The following is a 25,995-nucleotide window of genomic DNA, read 5'->3' as shown; positions in this document are numbered from 1 at the left end:
ATTATTCAGTATAATTTTAGTGAATAAACTTTCAAGTTTTGTAAATAAAGTGAATATTATTCAGTATAATTTTAGTGAATAAACTTTCAATGTTTGCGAATAAAGTGAACATTATTCAGTATAATTTTAGTGAATAAACTTTCAAGTTTTGTAAATAAAGTGAATATTATTCAGTATAATTTTAGTGAATAAACTTTCAATGTTTGCGAATAAAATATAGACTCTGATGAATGAACATTTAACGGATCTGCATAAAAAAACGAAAGAGCAGAAGAAAATTAGTCTTATCTAAAGCAAAGACATATTATTTCATGAATTTTAAATATTAATATAAGGAATACATAAAAATAAAAATAATACATCAACATATATATACAAAAATACAGCAAATCAAAGTAGTAGCAATAATACGTCAATGGCATGAGATAGAAGAGTTATTATTATTATTAATACTTTAATGGCGTGAGATAATAAAGGAAAAAAGAAGGACCAAATTCTTTAAGGAAATCAGTCGTTTGAAATAATGAGCAAGAATTATGGGATTAACCATATCTTACCATACATATTAAAGATATTTTCGGTTACAACTAAAAGTATAATGACAAACATAGCCTTCTTGGAATTATTAAGGTATAAAATCCGAAAATTGCACAGCCGTAGGATTTAGAATTATGAAGGGCCGGATTTCATTCCTTATTCTTCATACATTTAGCTTTCTTTTTTGATCCCTTCCCTATATATATATATATATATATAACAAGATATTATATTGATGGCTTAAAAGTACATGCATATATATATATATATATATATATATATTATGAAATAATTAATCATCTAACTTAATATTTATAAAAATTAATCAATCAATTAAAAATATTTTATACATAACAATTTAATATAAACACAATAAATATTAATACATCTATGATGAAAAATAATCTAAATAAGGTCATGTTATAATTGAGAATAAATTGAAACTTTGTGTATTTTCTGACAAGACTATAAAGTCATGTTATAATTACAATTAAATTGAAAATTGATGTATTTTCTGGCCAAATTATAAAGTCATGATATAAACCAGAAAATTGACAAAGTATATGTATTTTCTGGCAATAACCCCTTTTTATTTTATACATTTATTCTGATTTTAACATTTTGAAAATTATTACTACTATTGTTAATAATTTGACAAATTATATAAAAAACAAAGTTTCATTTGTTCCTTTTAAGTTCAAATAAGTGAATTAAGGTGCATTTATTTTGATTGTAATTTTTTCAATGGAAAATGATAGATAAAAAAAGATTGAGAAAATATTATTCCCCCCCCCCCCCCTTTTAATCATATATTTACTAGACATAAAAATATTAGAAAATATTAAAATCATATATTCACTAGACATAAAAATATTAGAAAATATTAAAAAGAAAATAAGCAAAAATGAGCTGACCGATAAAATATTCTACCTAATAAATTTTTTTATCATAAATATTAAAAATGCGTAAAAATATGTTGTCTCATTTTCCATACACACCTGAAGAGAATAAAAAAAAATTATAATTTATAAAATTAATAATATCAACAATAATTTCTAAAATATTTTTTTAGGCGGATAATTTCTAAAAATATTAAAAATAAAGCTCACACATATCATTACTCCTAGTGGATCGAAAGTCATACCATTTCACAACGTAAAAATTAAATACAGAAACACACATTAATGATTAAACTCAGAAATTAAGCAAGAAATGAATCAACAGAAGATAAAAGCGTGATGGAAGCAATTCCTATGGAGTAATATAAACTGTGAAATGCGTAATTGTTTCAATCCCATCAGTGGTGTGCTGATCCTGATGCGGCATCGTTTCAATGGCGGCAAAGCCCTTTGCATTCTCGTATTTCCCAGTGCCGCCAACAATGGCGATGTGCGACACCGGCGTCGCCGTCCTGTGCACTCCGAAGAAGCTCACGGTGTCCTCCACCTCGTGCTCGTGGCCGTGGAACGCCGCCGTGAGCGCCACCGTGTGGCTGCTGCCGTCGGAGGAGCTCGTGATGTAGATCCCCTGAGCCCTCCCGAGCACCCCCGAGCCCAGCTCGTGCCCCTCCGTGAGCTCGTTGTCGACCACCGTGACGGAGCCGAACGTCAGCTGGTTGAGGGTCAGCCCCTGCGGCAGCTGCCCCGCCGTCACGAACGCCTGCTGGTTGTTGTTTCCGGCGACGGCGTTGTTGCCGTTGCTCTGCACGAGGGTGCTGGAGGGGGCCCCGTTGAGCCCCACCAGGAAGGGGTAGTTGTTGCTGTTGATGGCGCCGTTGACGGTGTTGAGCGGGACGCCGCCGTTGATCGGGAAGATCGGGTTGCTCGGCTTCGAGAATGGGAGGTTGTTCGCGTCCGAGTTGGCCACGATCCCCGCCACCGCCCTGCCGGACGGGTGGGACCCACCGAGGACGTCGTGCATGAAGAAGGAGAATGCTGCTGCCGCCGCCCCGCCTAATGGGGCGGCCGTCGTCTCGGGTGGGGCCACATTGGTTGTGGGGACCACCGGCGCCGCTACGGCGGGGGCGGCGGGTTCTTCTACTGTTGGGGTGGGCTCCGGCGGGGCCACATTGGTGGCGGGGACGGCGGCGGGTTCTTCTTCTATTGGGGTGGGCTCGGGCGGGGCCACATTGGTGGCGGGGACGGCGGCGGGTTCTTCTTCTATTGGGGTGGGCTCGGGCGGGGCAACATTGGTGGTGGGGACGGCCGGGATTTGACCGCTCGGGTGGTCGGTTGTGGCCGGAGCCACCGTCTCCGGCGGTGGGATCGGATCGGAGGAGGCGGCGGGGAGGGGGAATGGTGGTGTTTCTTCATCAAGAATTCTTGCTGAGGTGGCTAGGGTGAGGGTGGTGGCTAGTAGCAACAAGCAAAAGGAGGAGGTGAGAGTGAAATGCTTAGCCATTTTTGGTTGAGAGATGTGTTTGATTTTGATATGAATGTTGAGATTGAGTAATTGGTATTTATAGTTTTATAGTTAAGTAGGGAATGAGAGAGTGGAGCTGATGAGATGGAGTTGGTTAGTTAAAATTGGCTCTTTAATTATCTCACTTTGCAAGTGTTTGATTGATTAGTTAAGATACCTAAAACTCTTTAGTTGGAAAGGCATGAAAGAAATGGTTTAGTTGAGAGAGTCTCATTTTTATATGAGCAAAAATTGAACTCAAACATACAATTCTTTTCATTTGTTGATCTCTATATCTTGTGGGATTGCAGCCAACGGCTGAAGAAATCAAATGACTCTTTAGGCTTGTATTCAGGTACAGTATGTCCAGCTCCCTGCACAAATCAAATATTTTTCCTTCTAAAATAGTACTAATTAATTCAAGAAAAAAAGTTGAAATAATTGTTCCAAGTTGAAGTAGTGAGCATACCTTGACAGTGAGGAAAGTTAAGTTATTAGCATACTCCTGTACATATCTGCAACTTCACACACAACACACAATCAAAACTTGATTCAAGAATCAAGAATCAAGAATCAAGAATCAAGAGAGGGAGAGAGAGAAGAACCCTGCAACTTGGGCATTAGACATCCAAGGCCTCCACTCATCAACTATCTCATAACCAAGTGACTGAGTCCATGCTTGAGTTCCAGTGAATGGAACACACATATCATGGTCTCCACTGTAATAAATCAATCACACTACAAATCATCATTGTCCCAATCTTGAACTATTCCATCAAGATATTTCATTTCATTTCATACCTATAAATCAAAGCCCGGTAGCCACTCGAAGTGAGCTTCTTGTGGTACGCGATCATGCTCCCTGCGTCGTGCGTGTAGTGCAAATCCACGCACAAGCTCCAATTCCCGCTCTCCTGCACAAGTTCATGTCAAAAAAATCTCCGATTTCAGGGCATTGTCAGAGATCTAACCGAGCCAGAATATGCACCGGATTAGCATGAATCGCCTCCCTAACTCCCTCGTCGTTCAGCCATTTAGTTGCCTGCACATCGTCCTGCACAAAACAAGAATGTCAAGAAGAATTCCATTTTTTTTTGTTCAAGATCTCTCAATTCTTTGATTCTTACTATACATGGGACTGTGATCTCTCTCATTAGTTGAGGCCACAGAGGGATGACTCCATCTGCTACCGGTGCACGAAAAGGCCAAGCACGCCCGAAAATCCTCTTTCTCACAGCAAGAGGCCTCTCAGTCGCCCCAAGCTGCTTGAAGCTTCTCTGGTATGAGGCTTGTGCTGTTCTCATTCATCACATCTTCTTTTGCTTCACCTCTGTGGAAGCACGGCTCTAAGATGTCGTACCTGTTCAGCCCGTCTAAAGCCTGACAGAAAAAAGTCGGTATAGTAAACGAGCAAACTAGTGTGGAGTAAATGGTGCATGATGCCAAGATTCTTACACTGTCAATCTTGTAGAGTATATTCTGGCAATCAATATTGAGGGAGTTGAGGTAGTTTCCTCTGCAGACAACTTCGGCTTCCTGCAGAAAAAGGCGCTCGTCGTTTATACAAACCATCCGTCTAATCTCTCTCTATATATATACACACAAAATTTCAAGATTACCTTATACATCATATCAGATATGAGGCCCATACCATGTGCGAATGGGACGAGCGCGTTGCCATCAAAGTGAGAGTCGCAGACCCCATTTCCGACCATGTATCCCTGCATCAGAATCTCAATCATTCAAACTCCAAGTTAATGGAAAAGATAGGGGATGAATTAGGAAACCACCTTGAAATTAATCTTTGGTTTAGTTCCATTTTTGATTCCTACATGGAAAAATGATCATTCAATCCTGTGCTGATATGTGATGCATTTGACTGTTATAAATCAAAAGATTCTCAGATTTTGATACCATTGACAACAAGGGATGCAAGAGTAGGGACATAAATGCCAGCATAAGATTCTCCAGCAATGTAAAATGGATTGGTTTTGAACTCTCTGAATTCCTCAAGCCACTATATATGAGAATTGAACAAGAACTCAAATCAATTTTGATGACTAACACGAAATTCATGAATGGCACGAAAACATTGCAAGACACCTTAAGAAGGAACAGATGAGTCTCAGCTGCAGTCTGCAAGTCTCCATTCTCATAATACGACGTATTTGCAGAATACGAGAATCCAACACCAACCGGTGAGTCCAAATAGATGATACTCGCAACCTTATCCCATACAAGGATGCAGTCAATGTTAAGAGTTCCTGCCTACTTGAAAATACAGAGAAATAGAATCCATTTTCTTGGAGAGAATCCCAACCTTAGACCAACTATACGGATTGAGATGCAAAACGGGCAAGCCCCCGCCTTTTGATGCTTCGAAGTTGAAAGGCCCTGTTCATGTAAAGCTCAGCTGATCAAGATTCCTAACATCTCTTTTCTGTTGCTTTTATTTTTTATCAGCAACACTTATCTATCAGATGCAGCGAGTCAAGAGTTTAGCAGAAGAAGGCTGTACCATGTTCATAGACAAAGCCATCAAAGCTCGAGCAACCCGGCCCTCCATTTAGCCACAGAACAAGAGGATCGCGTGCAGGGCTTCTCTCCGACACCACAAAGTAGTAGAAGAGGTTCTTTGGAGGGTGGTTCCCCTCTAGTGTCACATACCTGCACATAAAGTCATATGTCAAGTGAGATAATAAGTGCAAACCAGGAAGATAAGGTACACGAATCAATACCCCGAGTAATGCTTTGATGGGAACGTTCCTTTGAATCCGGGAAGACTCCTTACAAGAGAAAGTTGAGGAGCTGGTTCAACAAGGTGCAGCTGCAGAAACATGCATACTAGCATACTCACCGGAAAAAGGGCTACTTTGTGCCCGGCCATGGAGGCTTTGTCTCACCGTTCGTGTATATGAGAGAGAGAGAGTGAGAGAGACAGAGAAGTCTAAGAAGAGAGTTGATGGTGTTTTTGGAGAAGCATCAAGATTGGGGAAGGTGGGGAAAACAGAAAGATGGGACAAATTTATTGTGACATCATAGTCACTAGAGCCCACTACTTTATATGGGAGTGGAAGAGGATGAGGATCTAAATAATCACCTTAAAAAGCATCTTTTTTTTTTTATCTCCTTACTGAATTTCCATCTGAAAAAGACACCCCTTTTGAGATTTGATTTGCAAAGAATGTGTCACCATTTTACCTATTTCTGACAAGTATATTCAAGAAGCTGTTGTGGGAATTTCGTTTTCATCTGTTGCATTTAGTCAGCATATGCTGATGAAAGAAGAAGATCACACCAGTGCATAAGGACAAGATTCAGTTCAACAATCCCATCTCTCTCTCTCTCACTTAAATCATCATTTCACTTTTTCAATTTTCTTTTAATGCTAAAATTGCTTTTTGATCTACCTTAATCTGTCAAAAACAAGAAAAATGAGCATGATCAAACTGCCATCCACCACCAGCAAACAAATTGAGTTTAATTCTTGAAAGTAGGCAGTTTCTTTAACAATGAAAATGACATGATTGAACTGCCTCCAACCAAAGATTTCTTCTAAATTCTTAAGATATAATCATATCTCAGCCTGCTAAGTTTCTTGAAAGTAGGCAGTTTTTAATTTATTTTTTTTCTTCATATATATAATAGTGTCTCATTGCTTTTCTGACTATGACTGCAATCACTTCTACCTTTGCTTCATCTCTCTCTCTCTCTCTCTAGATATAATACCAAACAAGATACAAAGTTACAATATGACATTAACCGAATTAATTCCTTGAAATAGATGATATTTACAAGAGAATGAGTGCACCAAGTGGGGTAACGTGGCCACTAAAAGCATATATGGCACAGATTATTACATGATGCATTCAGACCACATAGCTTCTTACACACCTTATCCAAACACACCTAGATTTTGTGGGAGAAATAAAACCAAAGGTAACACACCATCACAATTCACAACATCAATAATCCAAATTCTTGCAGAATGGGGAGATTTTGTCCCTAACAACATGACCACTTGTGTCACATTTAAACCGAGTGGTATAAGACATCCATTTTTTATTGCGATATGAGATATGTATAGACAGTCTGCCTTCTTCAGAGGTCAAATTAATAACAAGGATGAAAAAAAAAAATAACAAATATTTTGATAAATGCACTTCCCCTCTTCAGCTATGTCGTAAGCAGTGTTGAATTTGCGACCAATTCGTTCATTGTACTGCATAAGAAGTTTACATAAGATCAGAACTAACATCAAAGTAGTCTATTAAAGTTGGAAACAAATTCTAATTAGTTCAAATTTCGACATATGCCACAACACAGATGCTTGAGTTTCCAGGAAATGATATCTCAGGTAGACACATAAACATTAAGAGGGGAATGAATCATAAGTTCAAGTGCATTAAAGGAATCCAGGTGACTCCAAACATCTCCCCTAATGGCATATTACAAAATGAGCGACACAAAATTAAGATGCAATCCGCCTGACACAACTATTAGGTAAGGATGTACCCACTTCAACAAATCCTAACAATCTCACAACTGAAGATGTATCCTACTTCAAAAGCACTATACAACTAAAGTATATTTAGAAAAGATAATAGCAACACAAAGGTTAAAAAGTCATTACCAGCAATTGATGAACATGGCCAGATATGTGATCAATAATGTGTCATTATACTCCTGGAGATTACAAAATTTAGTCATTAAGTACTGGGAAGAAAGATCTCAAACTTAGAAAGTGAAATTTAAAAATATTTAAGCATTTTGATCAATGAGAACAGACACAAAAATCAATTTATAAACAAGTAGTAATCAGTTCCAGTACTTAGAAATAGAGGCTAACACAATTATTACAACAAATACAGCTTAGAAACTCTCATGAACATAGAACAGAGCACAAGAAAAAAGCAATCTATACCTAGGAAGCACCGGTACGAATACGAAATATGAATACGATACGAGACGAGAACGAAAATACGTCAATATCCCAAAAATCACAATACGAATATGTTAAAAATACGTTTTTATTTTTATAATAATTTTATAAATAATATTAATATATATATATCATAGAAACTAATTCATAACCAAATATAAAAAATAACTACTTAATTCTTAAAACTTAGAAGTAAATAAATAAATAACAAAATTAAACCCACCCCTTACCTACACCAATCGGCCACCCAAGTAAATAAATAACATAATTAAATCCACCCCAATATACCCACCGCCTACCATCAATATTAGAGTGTTTAATATTTAGAATTTAACCCATTGATTAACCCCCAATCTTCCACGATACGCACCCCCAATATAAACCCAATTCACACTCCAATTCATGAACTGCTCCAGAACAGCGGCGGCGGCGGCAGTCGCGACGGCGGAGAATGGGCTGGGATTTCACACTCCAATTCATGAACTGCCCCAGAACAGCGGCGGCGGCAGTCGCGACGGCGGAGAATGGGCTGGGATTTGCGCCGCTTGCAGTAGGGTTTAGGAGATGAGAAATTCAGAGAACTAATTCGCGTCAGTTGGTCTTCTTTTTTTTCTTTTTTAAATTGGGTTTAACGTATTTTCTAGTCAACAGGCGTATTAAAAACGTATTTCTCAAACCCTAAAAACAAAAATACGAAAAAAACGAAAAAGACGTATTAAATACGTATTTCAGACGTATTTACACGTATTCGTATTTTTTTCGATGATTATACGTAGATTCTATACTGCTATACAGCAAACTCGAACTTCATGCGGTCAAGCAACCAAGAAACCTCGACTACAGACCCATAATTGTTACCAAGAAATCATTATAGTTTTATTACCAAGATCAATAAAAGAAAATAAAAAATGAACTATTACGATCATACCTTTATCATTCATGAAGAAGTCCCCGCTGCGCCATTTCGGCAAAAACCTCCTCGTTGCCGGCGATCAGAACGCAGCCGGAGTGGTATTGAACCCGAAGCTGTTCGGCCGCATCGACGTCATCAAAGTGGTTTATCCTAGCCGTACCAATTTTGTTCAGATCTTTAACGATACTGAGCTTCTTGGTCTCCAATCGTTGGTCTTGACTCTTTAGAATCCTTTTCTGACGTACGGCCGCATCCAATTGGGCCCTCAAATCTTCCAATTCAGCATTCAAGTTTGTAATTTGGCCATTCAGTGCCGTTAGTTGTTCACGCACATCAGCCTGATCTCGAACAGTAATTGCGAAACCTTCCATCAATCCGGTGCCCATTGTTAAGTCGGCAGCCATTCTTGAATACGTATCAAATTGAAAGGAAGGGAAGAAAGGGAAATGCGAGAGAAAGGAAGAAAAAAAAAGCGAGAAAAAAACGAAAAGAAAAGGAGAAAAAGGCGAGAGAGATGAAATATCAAATTGAGACGTATAAATAGATCTGAAAAATAAGGGCGCTTCGCGATTTGAGACCGTTAAAAATTTAAAATAGATTTGAGAGACGTATAATTTGTTGATATGTACACTCAGTGGTGAGCTTATCATCTCCACATTTTCAATTGCTAGTTTTTCAATCGTAATTCATTGCTTTAGTGGGAGCTTTTGCTGCATTTTGAGCAGATTTGCTGGTTTGGAATTCTTCAACTTAGATATCGATTGAAAACAAAAAAAAAAGTAAATAGGGAAATGGATTGAATGAAGTGAAACTATTTGAAATATCCAAAGTTCTAATCCATCTTAGTAAACATTGGATTAACCTATACTATTTTTATCTATCTAGACTAAATGAACACTCTTAATTAGCTAGCCCCAAGCATAATCTTGATTGGTTGAGGAGGGCAAGTTGTCACCTTTTGCTTATGTATCTCAACTATAATTTGTCACCTAGATCATCCATCATCATATGACAAGCATGAATTACTTAGAATTTAAAGGAAAATTTACATAATGTGCATGAGAGGGCCTTCACTTTTTGGGCGTAAATTTGCAGCATGTAATTGATTTGGGTGTCCTCAAAACCACTCTACCATCTACCACTAGATCAACACACACACACACACTTAGTTCATGGTTTTGCTGAGGTAGAAAGTTGTTTATATGTTCATTTTGTGAGGAGAGTTTGTTTGATCAACTTGTTGTAAATCAATGAAGCTGCAGCATAACATTTCATATATACAAGCCATAACTTTTGTGTATGCAACAATTCTGATTTTGGTTGCTGTGAAATTAATAATTCACACATCCTTCGCGCAGGTGTGGACCGTGTAAGGTAATCGCGCCAAAATATCAGCAGCTGTCTGAAAAATACGACGATGTTGTGTTCTTGAAGCTCGATTGCAACAATGAAAACAGGGTTAGTAACAATTTTCATTCATTTCCCTAGATTGATAAATAAAGAGAACCCATTTTTAGTGTGAGACGGGGAACTATTTTTAATATTTCGATTGCCAAAATCTACAGTGAATGCATCGCCTTGTTCTTACGGAAAATGTATTATTGCAAAGATTGATCTGATATATATGTATATATTTTCCTTTGCAGCCACTTGCAAAAGAGCTAGGGATCAAGGTGGTTCCTAGGATAGCAAGATTGTTAAAGAAGTAACAGGAGCCAAAATTGACAATTTAATTCTTGCAATCGATGCTGTAAGATCCAGTTAGATTATTATTGTTATTAGATTGTACTATAATGTAACTTGTTAATAGATCAAAGACAGCTGCAGTCATTGATAAATGAATCTACAATTCTACCTACTATGATTCCCAACTATCGCAAAAATCACGTGGCTTTCTGAAAAATGCTGCAATCCCACAGATGATCTTTCTTATTCTTTGCAATTACAATATCTAAAACGACGTAGTTTCATCGTTGAAAAAAAAATTAAGGAAGCTCTACGCATCTGGTGTTGTTGCCCTTGTTGCGCAAACCCATTGTCTCGGAGCCTCAAGATCGTCTCCGGTGACAGTTGGTACGTGCCATCTGCCTCGTTCCGACTCCTGTCATGATGTTCGTGGAAATTTGAGTGAAACACGAGATGTAACACGGGGAAGAAGTTTCGTTCATTATGCTTAAGATGAGCGAGAACCTAAACCTAAAACTAAAACTAAACCAACCTGGATGACGATTGAATACGGTGGTGGCATGCGCAGCGTGAGCCCATCTTCAATGGTATATTTTAACTGGACCTGTCGAGAATTAAACGAACGAAAACATGAGAAATTCGAGACGTTGAGCCTCATACATGTTTAGTTTGGATGACAAAAATAATGATGAAGAAATAAACCAGAAGAAAGGAAAGAAGAGAAACTACCTGGTGCTTTTCTTTCCATCTAGGGAAGAAGCTATTGCCTAAAAGGTTGAATAAGTGATCTCTCATCTCATCATTCGTCACAAGCAAACACTTTGAACTCACAGCAGCATACAACCAATACCTAAAGGAAAGCAAATGAAAAAAAGAAAACAAAGAAAAAATGTCTTCACACAGAAGGATATATAGAATAGATTGCATATCCTTTTCTAATGTATATGTTTTCTTGATTTTCATGAAGCAACTATAAAGCATAAGCAAAATTGAAGCTAGAGGAACATAAACTACTCTAGCTGTGGACACAAGATTAGTAGAAGAAGATATCATTAGGTATAGCAAATTGCCAGTTTACTTTATACACCAGTCCAAACTCAAGATTAAATCGATTGTTGAAGCATGTTTCAATATTGTAGAGGCCAAAGAAACACACACACACACACACACAAATGGTAGTAAGTTGTAAGTACCAATCATCATTTGAACCCTGAGGAGTTGCATAAAGCGCACCGGCCTTTTTCCAGCTTTCCAACAATTTTTTGTTGTTAGGTTTCTGAGCAGGGCCGCCTTTGACTCGTGCTTGGTGTAGAACAACAAGGGGTAGACTCTTTGATGGGCTGATTTGACGCAACTGATTCACAACTCTCTCAATCTTCGAAAAGAAAGCACCAACACGAGTAAGTGTACACACACTACCATTCAACAATACCCAAAGACGTGTAGTTTATTGCATTCTCAACAAGAGGAAAGACATAGAGGCTGTGAAATTTCAAGTTCTACCTGACCAAAATTGAACGTGCATTGATTAGCAAGACCCAAGTTCGCACCATCAACTACAGCATCAAATGGACCGTGCCGTTGCAGCCACTCCTGAATTAACCAGCCAGCACTTTTAGCATCACAACAAAGTCTCATCATATTTAGAAAAACACACTTCAACTATGTTTCTCTAATAGTGAGATTAACAATGAAAGCTTAGTTCAATCAATCACTTTTAGCATCACAAAGTCTCATCATATTCAAAAAATACACCTCAAAACCAACAAGTTAGATTAACATATAACAGTAAAAGCTTAAGCAAGATAATACATTAGTTCTATAAATGCATATGCTCTTGAAAGCAAGAAAGACCTGAAATTGTGCAAAGTTGTTCTTGACTTCCTTCTGGGAGGCTAACTTAGCCAGGGACTTGGCGAAATTCTCCGTCTCCTCCGGATCAATATCAATGCAAACGAGCTTCTCTCCGCATGATTGGCATATCCCAGCCTCATTCATCCTAGTCCTCACCACTCTCCAACTACCCTCCCCCAACCATCCTTACCCGTGCCACCCGCCCCCTCCCTCCAAAACCCCTTTCCCCACGCCCCCGACATCCCATTCCCGGGCCCCGACTTCAGCAGCCTTTCTTGAACTAAACCAGTCCTCCACCACGGATGCAGTCTCCTCAGACCCCTGCCTCACAGCAGCCCTCAACCTATGCATAAATTCATACACTTTCCCCTCTCTCTCTCGACTCGAGAACTAACCCTAAGGAGTGCAGAGAGCTCAGACTCCTCAGCAGACACCCCACTCTCCACCATATGAGAATCCACCTCATAAGCCTCATCTGCCATCCCCTTGTTACAGAAACCGAACAATGCCGGCCCATACGACCTCAATTTGGGGGCAATTCCATGATTCTTCATCTGCTTAACTAGGGTAAAAGCCAACTCCGGATCCTCTCTTGAAGCAGCCAACCTCGAGATGTTTGTGAATGTCGCCTCATTTGGGGCAACATTATCAACTCCCATCTGCTTAAAAATCTCAAATCCTTTCTCGAAACTCCCTCCACTCGAGGAACACAAGTAAAGCAACACATTGTAGTGATGCAGATTGAGCGGAACGGTATTCGCCTTCGCCTCCTCGTAGAGGCGGAGGGCCTCCGCGAAGTCGCCGATTTTCGAGCACTGGTCGAGTTTCACGCGCAGAATCATGTCTGGGGCCTCTCTACGCGCCTTTTTCGTCATTCGATTGCTCAAATCCGTTGAATTTTTTACGAGAGCCTCAGCGGAAGCGGAGGAGAAATGCCTTGCTTTTCTTTCCATCGAAATGGGGCTTTTTGGCAGCTCCCTCGCGTTGCATATAATCTTCAGTGAACAAGTATGGCGCTGCCGGAAACAACTGAAGCATTTAGAATGCAGAAGAAGCGTGTTGGAGCTCTTGCGGAAGTGGGAAAGGACAAGAGAGGTTTTGGGTGAGACCGCCGCCGCGCGGAGTAGCATCCCTGCTAAAAATTGAATCCTCGAATTCAAGAAACTGCGACAAAGTGCCCGCCAACTGCTCGATGGAATTACTCACTCAACTTCTGCGAGACACTACGGAAGGAAATTATAAAAGAGGCGAAATTAAAAATGTCCATTCTCTTATGCAAAATTTGAAAAATGCCCTCTCTTGCTATGTAAAGCAAGTCATGCCCTAAATGTTGTGAAATGCCGAAAATGCCCATAGATTGTGATGGATGTGCATTGTTTTCCGCAAAAGGTCTTACACATCTATGACAAAAGTTGTTAAAGTGTAAGAAAAACATCAATGTCATGAATTCAAGATTGAAATCGGTCAAATTATTGTTGGAACAAGTGAAAGACTGAAACAAAAAATAATATTTATTTATTTTTGAATTAAAATCGAAGGTTTTAGAACTAAATCGTACGCTAATTAATCAATGGAAAATAAATACTAAAAATTAACACAATCGATATTAGTACTCAAAACACACATTGGAACAAAAAAAAATGTGCCCGATCGGAAAAAAAAAAGTGTCCGACCGGACACAAGGTTTCATCGGTCGGACACATATTTGTTCCGGTCGGACACATATTTTTTTTGGTTCCATTGTGTGTTTTGAGTGCTAATATCGATTGTGTTAATTTTTAGTATTTATATTTCATCGATTAATTAGCCTTCAATTAATGGACATAATTTTTTTTTTAAATTGATGATAAACGACAAATATGATGTGAAATAGCCTTGTCAGTAAAGTATTCATGTCAAACACTCTAATTTCATTGAAATTCACGTGAAATGAAGGAATCTTTGTTTATATATGAGTGAATTCTCTCATCCGAACACTCAAAGTGAAAAAACACTCAAACTCAATAGAAATTATAATATTTTCCAAGTGGTGAAGCTATTATTTGTGAATTCTCTCATCCGAACGTTTAAAGGTATGTCATTTTACGTTTGAAATATAATTTAAGTTGGTTATTGTTTATTTTCAATGTTTTGTTTGATCCTATATGCTTATGTTTATATGTCGGACCGATCGTTTTTTAGCATAAAATATTCCATTTTTATTAGTTGTATGTTTATATTAATTATTAGTAATTTAGTGAATTTAATTTAATTATATTGTTTAAGTAATAATTATTGAATTATTATTGCGAGTTTTGCTGGGTATTACATTGCATTGTTTATGTGTGTTTTGTGCAATTTAATAAAATAAAGTATTTTATGCCTATAGAGAAACTATCCGGCCGGTACTATGCCCGGAATAATGCGTCCGGCCGGAACAGTTTCAATCTGAAATGTACCCGGCCGGATACATTTTACCGGGCACTTCACCGGCCGGATAGTTGTTCTTTAGGCATTAAATACTTTATTAAATCTATCTGTATGTTTATATTAATTATTACTATTTTACTGAATTTAATTTAATTATAATTGTTTAATTATTAATTATTAAAACTGTTATTGCTTGGTATTAATTAAATTGCATTTTTTTAATATTTTACTGAATTTAATTAAATTTCTTGGTATTAATTGCAGTTTAATATTTTACTAAATTTAATATTAAATTGCTGAATTTTACCGAATTTTACTGAATTTAATATTAAATTGCTGAATTTTACTGAATTTAATTGCAGTTTAATATTACTGAATTTTACTGAATATTTTAATATTTTAATATTTTAATATTACTCGAATTACTGAATTTTAATATTAAATTGTTGAATTACTTGAATTTTACGGAATTTAATATTAAATTGCTGAATTTTACTGAATTTAATTGCAGTTTAATATTACTGAATTTTACTGAATTGTAATATTTTACTGAATTTAATTACTGAATTTTACTGAATTTAATTACTGAATTTTACTGAATTTAATTGCAGTTTAATATTATACTGAATTTTACTGAATTTAATATTTTATTCCCTTTACATCATATATTTATTTATTTATGATTTTTTCTGTAGATGAATGAATATGGGAGATACTTTGTGGTTAATTATGGAGGTGCCTTCAATGGTTATGAGTACATCGGCGGCTCTTCTAAGAGTTTGCATATTTTTGGAGACACAATGGCCACTACGGTGTACATGATAAATCACCTGATGTTGGAGAATTCATTGAGCACTAATTACAGCTTGTATTATTTGACGAAGAGATTAAATGGCATGGTATACAGTAAAAATATTCTTGCCGATGACAATGATTTGCTTCAGTTGCTGGTGTCCCAGCCACATTTTCCTGAGATTTATGTTGTCGAAGACGATTATAGTGGAGGAGTGTATGTTCCTTCGTTCGAAGTCCCTCAATCTTCTGGGTATGGAGGTGAATCCAGTGCAATATTCGAAGGTGGGGACGGATTGGAAGCAATCCAAAGATATGCTTATTTAGACCTATCAGTTGGAGCCGGAGATTCACCGGCACAAGAAATTGGTGAACCGTCGGTCACTTGGGGTAATGATCAGTCAACGGGTTGGCCTTCATGGGATGAGCCAAATCCGTACGATTACGATCACCTAACAACCGATCGTTGTTGGGGTCCAGCTGATGATCAATATACGTACGAGCCTCAGTTTGTGGAGAATGCTGGTAATGTAGATGAAGATTATGTTCCATCATCTGAAGCCGAGACTGATACAAGCGCCTCTGAAGACTTGTCGGAGACAGAGAACGTGAGAAGGGCGGGGATTGAATATGCAGGTTGGCAGAATTTGCAGATCGATGACGATGATGACGAACAGGTTCCTGGAGCAGATGAACTAACTAATTGGTTAGTTCCGGTTATCCCGTTGGACGCTGCAGCGGCACTTGTGGATATTGAAGATTATCAGCTACTGCCTCGGGAGTTGTCAAAGAATATGTATTTCAATAGCAAAGATGATCTGATCGTTGCAATCGGTCTGTGGAACATGAAGCAGGGCAAGGAATCTTCTGTCACCAAATCTGACAGCAGACGAATTTACTACAAATGCAAGCATTCAGATACGTGCCCCTTCAAGCTCCATGCATCGTCTCAAGATAGAGCCATTTGGGGAGTGTATAAGTTCACCAATGAGCACTCATGCGACGGTGATCTAGGGCGCGTAGGGCGAATAAAGGCCCCCGCAAAAGTCGTTGCAGCATACTTAGCACATAAAATACACGACGATTGCGAGATCTTGAAGCCGAAGGCCATCCAGCTGGAGCTGCGACGTGAGTTTGGCGTACAGATCAAGTACGATGTTGCATTGCGAGCCCGTAATCGAGCGACTGAGATGGTTTATGGTCGACATGATCAGTCCTTCGAGATGCTGCCCAAGTACTTATACGTGTTGAGACAATCGAATCCCGGTTCGATGGTGGAGTGGAAAGTTGACGATGATGGCCGATTCAAGCACTTATTTGTTGCTCTTGCAGCTTCGGCTACCCCTTTCATGTTCAGCTTACGGCCAGTGATTGTCGTCGACGGCACACACTTGAAGGGTAAGAATAGGGGTATTTTGTTTGTTGCAGTGACGAAGGACGGCAACGAGAGTTTGTTCCCACTCGCGCATGGTGTTGGCCCGAAAGAGAACGATGAATCGTGGACTTATTTCATGTCACGCATTCAACGTGTTTATGGCCAAGCCAATCCACTTTTGATTGTCTCTGATCAACATATCTCCATTGCCAATGCTATCAGGAATGAGTTACCAAATGCCACCCACGGCCTATGCTACTACCATTTGCAAAATAACCTGAAGCATTACGGTAAGGCAATGGTCGAGGTGTATCGACAAGCTGCATTTGCGTACGAGAAGTCCGACTTCACTAGGGCTATGAACGCCCTGAAGGTTATGAAGAGAGCCACGTACGATAAACTAATGGGGATTGGGCCGGAAAAGTGGGCTCGTTCGATGTGTCCTATGCCTGTGCGACGCTACAATTTTATGACATCAAATGCTGCTGAAGCTTTTAATTCCAGATTGTTGTGGGCAAGAAGACTTCCTATCTGCTCGATGTTAGAGGCAATCAGACTTGTTATTGAGAAATTGTTCAGCGAGCGACTAAGGGCTGCACAATAAAACGAGGAAGGCTTGACTGCTGAGGCCGGTAAAAGGGTAGCTATTGAAGTCCAACCAACTGCCATGTTCTCATTTAATCGCTGCAATAAGGTACGAGCATGAAATGATTACTGTCGGGTTCATTGAAATGTAAATATGTTCTAATGTTCGTTATATTGATTACTGTCGGAGTTTGTTTGTTTTTACAGTGAGGCCAGTGATACGATCGCGGAGTAAGTAGACTCGTACTACACGAATGATTTTCTTATCGATACTTACTCTCGCGAAGTTAATAATCTCCCTCCGAGACACCAGTGGTTGGTTCCCGAGCACATCGCTGAGCAGGTTGTATTACCTCTGATTGTAAAAGGTCAATCGGGGCGCCCAAAAGAAGGTAGACATCGAGGTGGTGGTGAAGGCAACATCACACAAGCAGATGATTCTTCTAGTATCAGGCGTCGTAAACCAAAGAAGTGCAACATCTGCCATAAAGAAGGACACAGCAAGAGAACGTGCGCTGGCAGGGCGACTGAGCCCAGGGAATAGTAGTTTGTATTTGTGTGTTGTAACAGTTAATGATATTGATTGAGCACTATCTTGTTACTCGATAAGCTGAAATGATTAACTGAAAATAAAGTTCGTTGAATAACCAAATAGAACCACACATGAATGTAACAATATACAACACTATGTAATACCAAGTCTAGTGCGTCGGTTATTCCAAGTTTCACACAACAAAAATATAGATCTAGCAATCTTGCTCCTATATGCCCTCACGTTGCTATTACCCCCACTCAATGGATGGAGAGCCAGATACCAGTCGTTCAGCATACATGCAGATGAAAGGCCCGCAGCTGACAGCGTCCTACTGCTGAAACTGAACCTCCGCTGGCGCAAACTCCGCCGTCATAACTGGCCACCTCTCATTTGCCACTGCAGCATCAATGGATGTGTCTTCTAGCCACCTCGACAACTGAAGGACAACTGACAACAATCTCAGTAAAGGTAGTAGTTCAGCACATCGAGCACTTTGATGTTGAGCACTAAGATTGTGGAATACTGGGTCATAGACCTCGCAAACGGCTTCTCCTAACCGAATCCGACATAGGATAAAATGGTGGCCAATTATGACTGGCATGAGAACCTATGACAAATTTCACACAATTGATAAGAAACAACGATAAAATCACAAATGACTAATGACAGATAATTGTTTAATCATTACCTGTGTGGCATCCATCTATCCTATTTGACCAGGTGCAAGTTCATGGCCCGGAAGTGCTTTTCCACGTACAGCGGAGATCCAGTCTATCTCAGGCTCCCAATCTGAAGCTATTGCTGTATGCGTCAATATATGAAACTCCGCTGGAGTAAACTCACTTCCTGCCCACTTCTCCAGTAGAGCGTCCCACTCTTTCTTGAGGTATATCTGCAGATCAAATAAGTAATTAATAATTTATACCCTGACCAACGAAAACATATAAATAATGAAAGTTTACTTACAAACCAATCCGTGTCTACTATGACTGTGTTATTCATATTTACGTCATCAAGTAAATCCAGGGAATCTCTAAGTCTATTTCTCAAGGTCAAAAAATGCAAGTCAATATCCTGCAACAAAGTTAAAATCAGAAAGTTAGTAGAAAATAATTTAACAATGTTAAAATCAATAGATTATTTACCCCAGTTGTGAATTCCTGGCTGACATTCTCCACCCGCGCGAAGTAGTCGTACTCCCGCGGGGCACCACTGGCCTTGATATACACCTCACTACCCCTACCCGCTCGACATCTATCAACCCACTTCTCATAATGGTCACACCACTTTTGTGTCACTGGACGTGGCATTCGGCTATTAACCCAAAGCGATCTCTGAAAGTTAGACGGACCCTCGAAAATATTTGCTCTTCTTGCACCTATCCTTTTTGCCCTTGCCCTTCAGTTTATCCAGGAATTTGCCGAAGGCCTTCTTAATATCCTGACGGATCGTCTTCTTCACCCACTTACGGTCCACCTCACCCTCGCTGGGACTGGATACAGGCCGAGATCCGCTCGACGATGAAGAAGTATGCGGCGCTGGGCGCTTTCCCGGATCTACTGAATGACGAGCCGGCTCGTGGGGTCGAGCATCCCTCACAGGGCCCCGAACACTGTGACTGCGAGTCATACGAGGTGCATCCTCCTCGTCCCCGCGCTCCTCCACAACACGGGCTCCGGTGTGCTGTGGAAATTGGACACCCCGAGCTAATGGGTTGTCGGGGGGCCTGAAGCTCACCGAGAGTTCGCCCGGTGTCAGCGCTGATATGAAGTAGTGACTCGACAGATCGAGCTCATCGGGCTCCAGGGGCAGGACACCACCCTAGAAAGCAACATAGATAATATTTTAGAACATAAAAAAAACCAGTAACGGTGAAACACTACATCTGAAATAACTGATTACCTGTCCCTCAAATAGATCTCGCAAACCGTGAAGTTTGGGCTTTTCCCTGAAAGTCCATCTCAAACATCGAGGGTGCGCTGTCGGATCACCGCTAGATGCTGCGACCATGTGTCCGAAGCCCGGGACGCGCTCCAATGCCCAGACATATAAAGCCCACGAAGGACCGTAGAAGTGATACTTCTCGCCGGTTCCTACATCTGTCGTATAATGGCATAACATCTTATACGAATACGCGCCCCAGGGGAATCTATCAAATGCAGCCAGATCATCCACCAACACCCAAAGCCACGGCTGTACCCGCGCATCCAACCCAAGAACAAGGGTGTGAGCCACACACACGAGGACATCACGAAGGTACAGGCTCCCATCCTCATCATCCACTCGACGATCCAAATTGCACACGAGTTTGATGAGCGCCTGTATGGTCATGGTTCGCCCGGCGCAGAATCGTCGGTATGCCTCCACGCGACTGCAGTCGTGCTGTAATGTCGCATCGAACATCGATCCCCCGAAATTGAGCCCAGTCACTAATGCGTAGTCCGCAGGGGAAAATCTGACTCGTGCTCCGCACAGAAAGAAGCACATCTCATCGGCTTCTGACACAATCTGCCTCGATACAATCTGGTGTAATGCTCTATTGCTCTTCGGGCCGGGCCTCCAATCAGTGAAATGCCCAAAACATGATGCTCTAAATCTTTCCAATAACCCTTCATTGCACTGTTCGCCGACCACATTTAAAGTTTCAACCAGCTCCGGAAATAACGAATTCTTATAGTATGTGCTGATAGCAACCTCCGTCTGGTCAATAGTGTCGCGACGAAGATATGGGACATTCGCCTATTCATTTACAAAATGAAAGCCATATTAAATTCAGTAAAATATTAAAAAATAATACAAGTAGGCATAATTTAAAAACTACAATTTAATTAATACCAAGCAATACCAAGCAATTTAATTAAACTGCAATTTAATATTAAATTCAGTAAAATTCAGTAAAATATTAAACTGCAATTAAATTCAGTAAAATTCAGTAATTAAATTCAGTAAAATTCAGTAAAATTCAGTAATATTAAACTGCAATTAAATTCAGCAATTTAATATTAAATTCCGTAAAATTCAAGTAATTCAGCAATTTAATATTAAAATTCAGTAAAATTCAGTAATTCGAGTAATATTAAAATATTAAAATATTCAGTAAAATTCAGTAATATTAAACTGCAATTAAATTCAGTAAAATTCAGCAATTTAATATTAAATTCAATAAAATTCAGCAATTTAATATTAAATTCAGTAAAATATTAAACTGCAATTAATACCAAACAATTTAATTAAATTCAGTAAAATATTAAAAAAATGCAATTTAATTAATACCAAGCAATAACAGTTTCAATAATTAATAATTAAACAATTATAATTAAATTAAATTCAGGAAAATAGTAATAATTAATATAAACATACAGATAGATTTAATAAAGTATTTTATGCCTAAAGAACAACTATCCGGCCGGTGAAGTGCCCGGTAAAATGTATCCGGCCGGGTACATTTCAGATTGAAACTGTTCCGGCCGGACGCATTATTCCGGGCATAGTACCGGCCGGATAGTTGCTCTATAGGCATAAAATACTTTATTTTATTAAATTGCACAAAACACACATAAACAATGCAATGTAATACCCAGCAAAACTCGCAATAATAATTCAATAATTATTACTTAAACAATATAATTAAATTAAATTCACTAAATTACTAATAATTAATATAAACATACAACTAATAAAAATGGAATATTTTATGCTAAAAACGATCGGTACGGCCGGTGAAGTTCCCGGAAAAATCAATCCGGCCGTATGTTTCATTTAAATAATGTACACGGCCAGACCGATTTATCCGGCCACTTCACCGGCCGGACCGATCATTTTTTAGCATAGAATTTTCTATTCTATTCAATTTCATGAAAATTAAAAATCAAAACCTGTGAAGAAGATGCCATGGATGATGAAGAAGCTTGTGTCCGACGTTCTTCAATTTTGAACTCTCTCGGTGAGTAAAAAAAAGTGATTGAAGCCGATATGTGTATATTGGTGAGTAAAAAAAAGAAGGAAGGTAAATATAGTGTTAAATAGAGATAAGATATATGGACTAAAAATAAGTGATTGAAGCCGATACAATAGGCTTTATGTCTATCAAAAGAGAATCAATTTTTAAAAAGATATTTTGGTCCTTTATGTATCGGTTCTTGCATAAGTTTTTTGGTAACATGCATGATTTTTTTGGGTAACAAGCATGCATTAATTAACACGATATATATATTTTAAATTTTAAATTTTGAGTATATATATATATATTTTAAATTTAAATATATGGATTAATTAACACGATATATATCAACATTCAAGAATAACACAATATATATATATATATATATATATACACAAATAATTTCAAAGAATATATGTATTGAAATTAAGATATTAAAGGGAAAAAAATAAAAAATTTAAGATAGATACACATGCATATATATTATTAGCTTCTTGACAGTTTTTTTTTTTTTTTAATGAAATTGAATAAAATAGAATATTTTATGCCTAAATATAATCTATCCGGCCGGTAATTTTCAAGGAAAAATGTGTCCGGCCGGGTAATTGTTTACCTGAAATGTACCCGGTCGGACACATTTTTCCGGCCACTTCACCGGCCGGACAGAAGTTATATCGACATAAAATTTTCTATTTTATCTATTTGTGTCTTTATATTAATTTTTACTATTTTGCTGAATTTAATTTAATATATTGTTTAAGTGTTAATTAGTGTCCGGTCGATAATATTTACAATTTAAAGATATGAACACTATATATATATATACAGTGTAAAAAAAATTATTGCATGCACTCAAAACCATGAATTTCGGTCAACATCACAAATTATTGTAAAAAAATGCATTGAAACTCAAAAATGTGTAAGAATGTGTAAGAAGATCAAAATGATTAAGTTTGATGTTGACCCACTTAAGGGTTATTTAGTAATTTAGGGCATGAATTGCTTTGCATGATAAGGGTAGGCATTTTTCAAAATATGAATAAGAAATGGGGCATTTTTGCCTATTAACACATTATAAAACGACCGCATTAGAATGATATATTTGATAGTTTATAATTAAATGATCTAATAAATAAATGAATTAAGGCATGATGACTTATGATGATAATACAATAATCTATTTTAGTTGAATTAATTAGTCATTTATTTAAATTAGTTAATATTAAAATAATTTTAAGTTAATAAGTCAAAACAAATTAATTTGTCAAAATAAGTTGAAAATGAGTAAAGTTCAAAGTAAAATAAAGGGGTAATTGCCCCTAAATACATTACCTTTCTTCATTTTTTGGAATTGCACATCACCTTTGAAATCCGCCTTAGAATAATACATCACCTTTCATTTTTTTTTTTTCTAAAATTGCACATGGTCAGTTAACCATCAAACGTGAAAATAATATGGAAGCCGGAAACGCCACATATATATGCTGGAAAAAAATAATAATAATTGATGTGGCAGCCATGTAGGAAATTACAACATTTTTTTTATCTTTTACTATTAAATTTGAATTTCCAATATTTCAGGCTAAACACACTAATTTCCCTTAATTAAAAATATGCCCACATCATAGTACACGACTCCAGCGCATTACACGACTCCAGCGCATTACACATTTTGGCAAATGACAAAATGTGTACAAAATAAAACGAGTTTTGCTATATATTTCGACAAATGCAATAATTAAATACATAAAAAATTAATTTATTTAAAAATTTTGATTCAAAATTAAAGAGAATTTAATTAGTTTTATTGTTTTGTCCATATTGTAGTTGTCTTTGTACTTTTTTATTTTTTTCAAATATTTTTTTGGTACATAAAAAATAATTGGTGAATATAGATAATAGAAATTAGAACTTGGTGTAAGAAAATCGGAAGAAACAAAGACGAATGAGTTATATAACTGGTGATGAAGATGACCTTAATTTCTTTCTTCAAGACAACAATGATTATTCGTGAGATGTTTGTGGAATAATAGTAGGAAGACTGAAAGCATGAGATTTATATTACTCAAGAACGCCTAATACTGAGAATTGTCATTTTCAAGTGTGCATATTTTTACAATGGATTTTGAATTAATAATATTACACGTTACGCTAGAGTCGTGTACTATGATAGGGGCATATTTTGAATTAAGGGAAGTTAGTGGGTTTAGCCTAAAATATTGGAAATTCGAATTTAATAGCAAAAAAAAAAATATTGTAATTTTTTACATGGGTACCACATCAATTAATTTTTTTCGTCGGCGTGTATATGTGGCGTTTCCGGCTTCGACATCATTTTCACGTTTGGTGGTTGACTGACCATGTGCAATTTCATAAAAAAAATGAAAGGTGATGTATTATGAGGCGGATTTCAAATGCGATGTACAATTCCAGAAAATGGAAAAAGATAATGTATTTAGGGGCAATTACCCCTAAAATAAAGAAGGTGATGTGTAAATTATATACATAAAAAAAATCTAAACAATCTAAGTTGAATTCTCATATTCCCCGTTCGATTATCACTAATCCAACTTTAAATTCTCAAATCTCCAATTCGATTTTCACTAATCTAGCTTGAATTCTCATATCCCCAATTCGATTTTCACTAATCTAGCTTGAATTCTCATATCCCCAAATCGATTTTCACTAATCTAACTTGAATTCTCATATCCCCCATTCGATTATCACTAATCTAACTTGAATTCTCATATTCCCAATTCGATTGTCACTAATCTAAGTTGAAAACCCATATCCCCGATTCGATTTTCACTAATATAAGTTGAATTCTCATATTCCCCATTCGATTTTCACCAATCTAACTTTAAATTCTCAAATCCCCAATTCTATTGTCACTAATATAACTTGAATTCTCATATCCCCAATTCGATTTTCACTAATCTAACTTGAATTCTTATATCCTCAATTCGATTTTCACTAATCTAAGTTGAATTCTCATATTTCTCCAATTCGATTTTCACTAATCTAACTTGAATTCTCATATCACTAATCAAATTTAAATTGTCATATTCTCAATTCGATTATAACTAATCTAACTTGAACTTATCGAAAAGTGGATTCTTAAAAAATTTGATATCATCGAAATGCATTACTAATTTTCAAATTGAAGTTAAATGTTTGTTAACGATCTAGTGGGTTCTTAAATTTAAGTTGTTATTTAATTTGTAAATTTTCGTTTTAGAACAAATGTTTCTAATCCCTTCATATAAAAATAACAATTACTTAAAATTTGATTGTTTAAAACTTTATATTGTAACTTATGCACAATCTTCTATATTTCACTTTTAATTTCATTAACTTTCAACATATTTAGGAGTCAAATTTTTTTTCTAAGATTCTTACTAAGTCAATCACTAATCAAACTAAGATTCTTATTAAGAATCTTAAATTCTTACTAAGAATGTTAGATTCTTACCAGTGAATCACTAATCAAATCAAGATTCTTATGTTATAATTCTAAGATTTTTACTAAGAATCTTAGATTAGATGAGTGAATCACTAGTCAAATTGAGATTCTTACTAAGAATCTTAGATTCTTACTAAGAATTTTAGATTAGATTATTGAATCACTAATCAAATCAAGATAGTAAACGAAGTCCAAATCATCTCAATATACATCAATAAGCATGAATCTCACTCCAATTTAAGAAAAGGAAGAGCATTTTTTTTTGAAGGGGAATACCCCATTTTTTCGAAAATTTAGAGAAGAAAGAGAGAGGTGTTTTTCTTGCTTCAATCATGCATACAAGTGTATATCTAACACTTACTCAAAAATTTTAAGAGAAGTAAATTTCTTCACTCTAGACTTCAAGCTCAAATCCTTCCAAGATCTCTTGATTCAAGTGTATAATGTGTTTTAGGGCTTGATTCAAAGGAGGTTACTCACATAGAATTGATTTAGAAAGCTTGAAGGTTTCTAACTCAACCTAGACACACCTCTAGTTTGACTTGCAATAGAACAAGGACATCC

At 37.4% G+C, this 25,995-nt stretch overlaps 2 protein-coding genes, 1 long non-coding RNA gene and 2 pseudogenes across 3 annotated transcripts in view; 1 reads left to right on the top strand and 4 right to left on the bottom strand.

The window, feature by feature from the left end:
- The window catches only part of LOC131016908 (uncharacterized), a 1,184,262-nt gene that overhangs the window by 863,256 nt on the left and 295,011 nt on the right, over positions 1–25,995 (bottom strand). The gene's annotated exons all lie outside the window — the stretch shown is intronic.
- LOC131016901 (dirigent protein 24-like) lies at positions 1,665–2,937 on the bottom strand. Its single transcript, XM_057945702.1, has one exon. The coding sequence runs from the start codon at positions 2,935–2,937 to the stop codon at positions 1,789–1,791; it is 1,149 nt and encodes a 382-aa protein (XP_057801685.1). The 3' UTR covers positions 1,665–1,788.
- LOC131016865 (serine carboxypeptidase-like 20) lies at positions 1,665–6,294 on the bottom strand (annotated as a pseudogene).
- LOC131017054 (uncharacterized) lies at positions 8,789–10,650 on the top strand. Its single transcript, XR_009099370.1, has 3 exons — positions 8,789–9,429; positions 10,151–10,250; positions 10,439–10,650. It is a non-coding gene; the product is annotated as an uncharacterized LOC131017054 (long non-coding RNA).
- Positions 10,667–13,552, bottom strand: LOC131016860 (proteinaceous RNase P 1, chloroplastic/mitochondrial-like; annotated as a pseudogene).

This window comes from Salvia miltiorrhiza, chromosome 3 (assembly GCF_028751815.1).
Source record: "Salvia miltiorrhiza cultivar Shanhuang (shh) chromosome 3, IMPLAD_Smil_shh, whole genome shotgun sequence".
Classification (NCBI taxonomy): Eukaryota; Viridiplantae; Streptophyta; class Magnoliopsida; order Lamiales; family Lamiaceae; genus Salvia; species Salvia miltiorrhiza.
Note: the sequence above shows the minus strand (reverse complement) of the source record. Positions and strands in the feature narration are given on the sequence as shown.

What these genes read in the sequence shown, in the direction of transcription:
- LOC131016901 (XM_057945702.1), bottom strand. Translation starts at nt 2,937, where the DNA reads ATGGCTAAGCATTTCACTCTCACCTCCTCCTTTTGCTTGTTGCTACTA.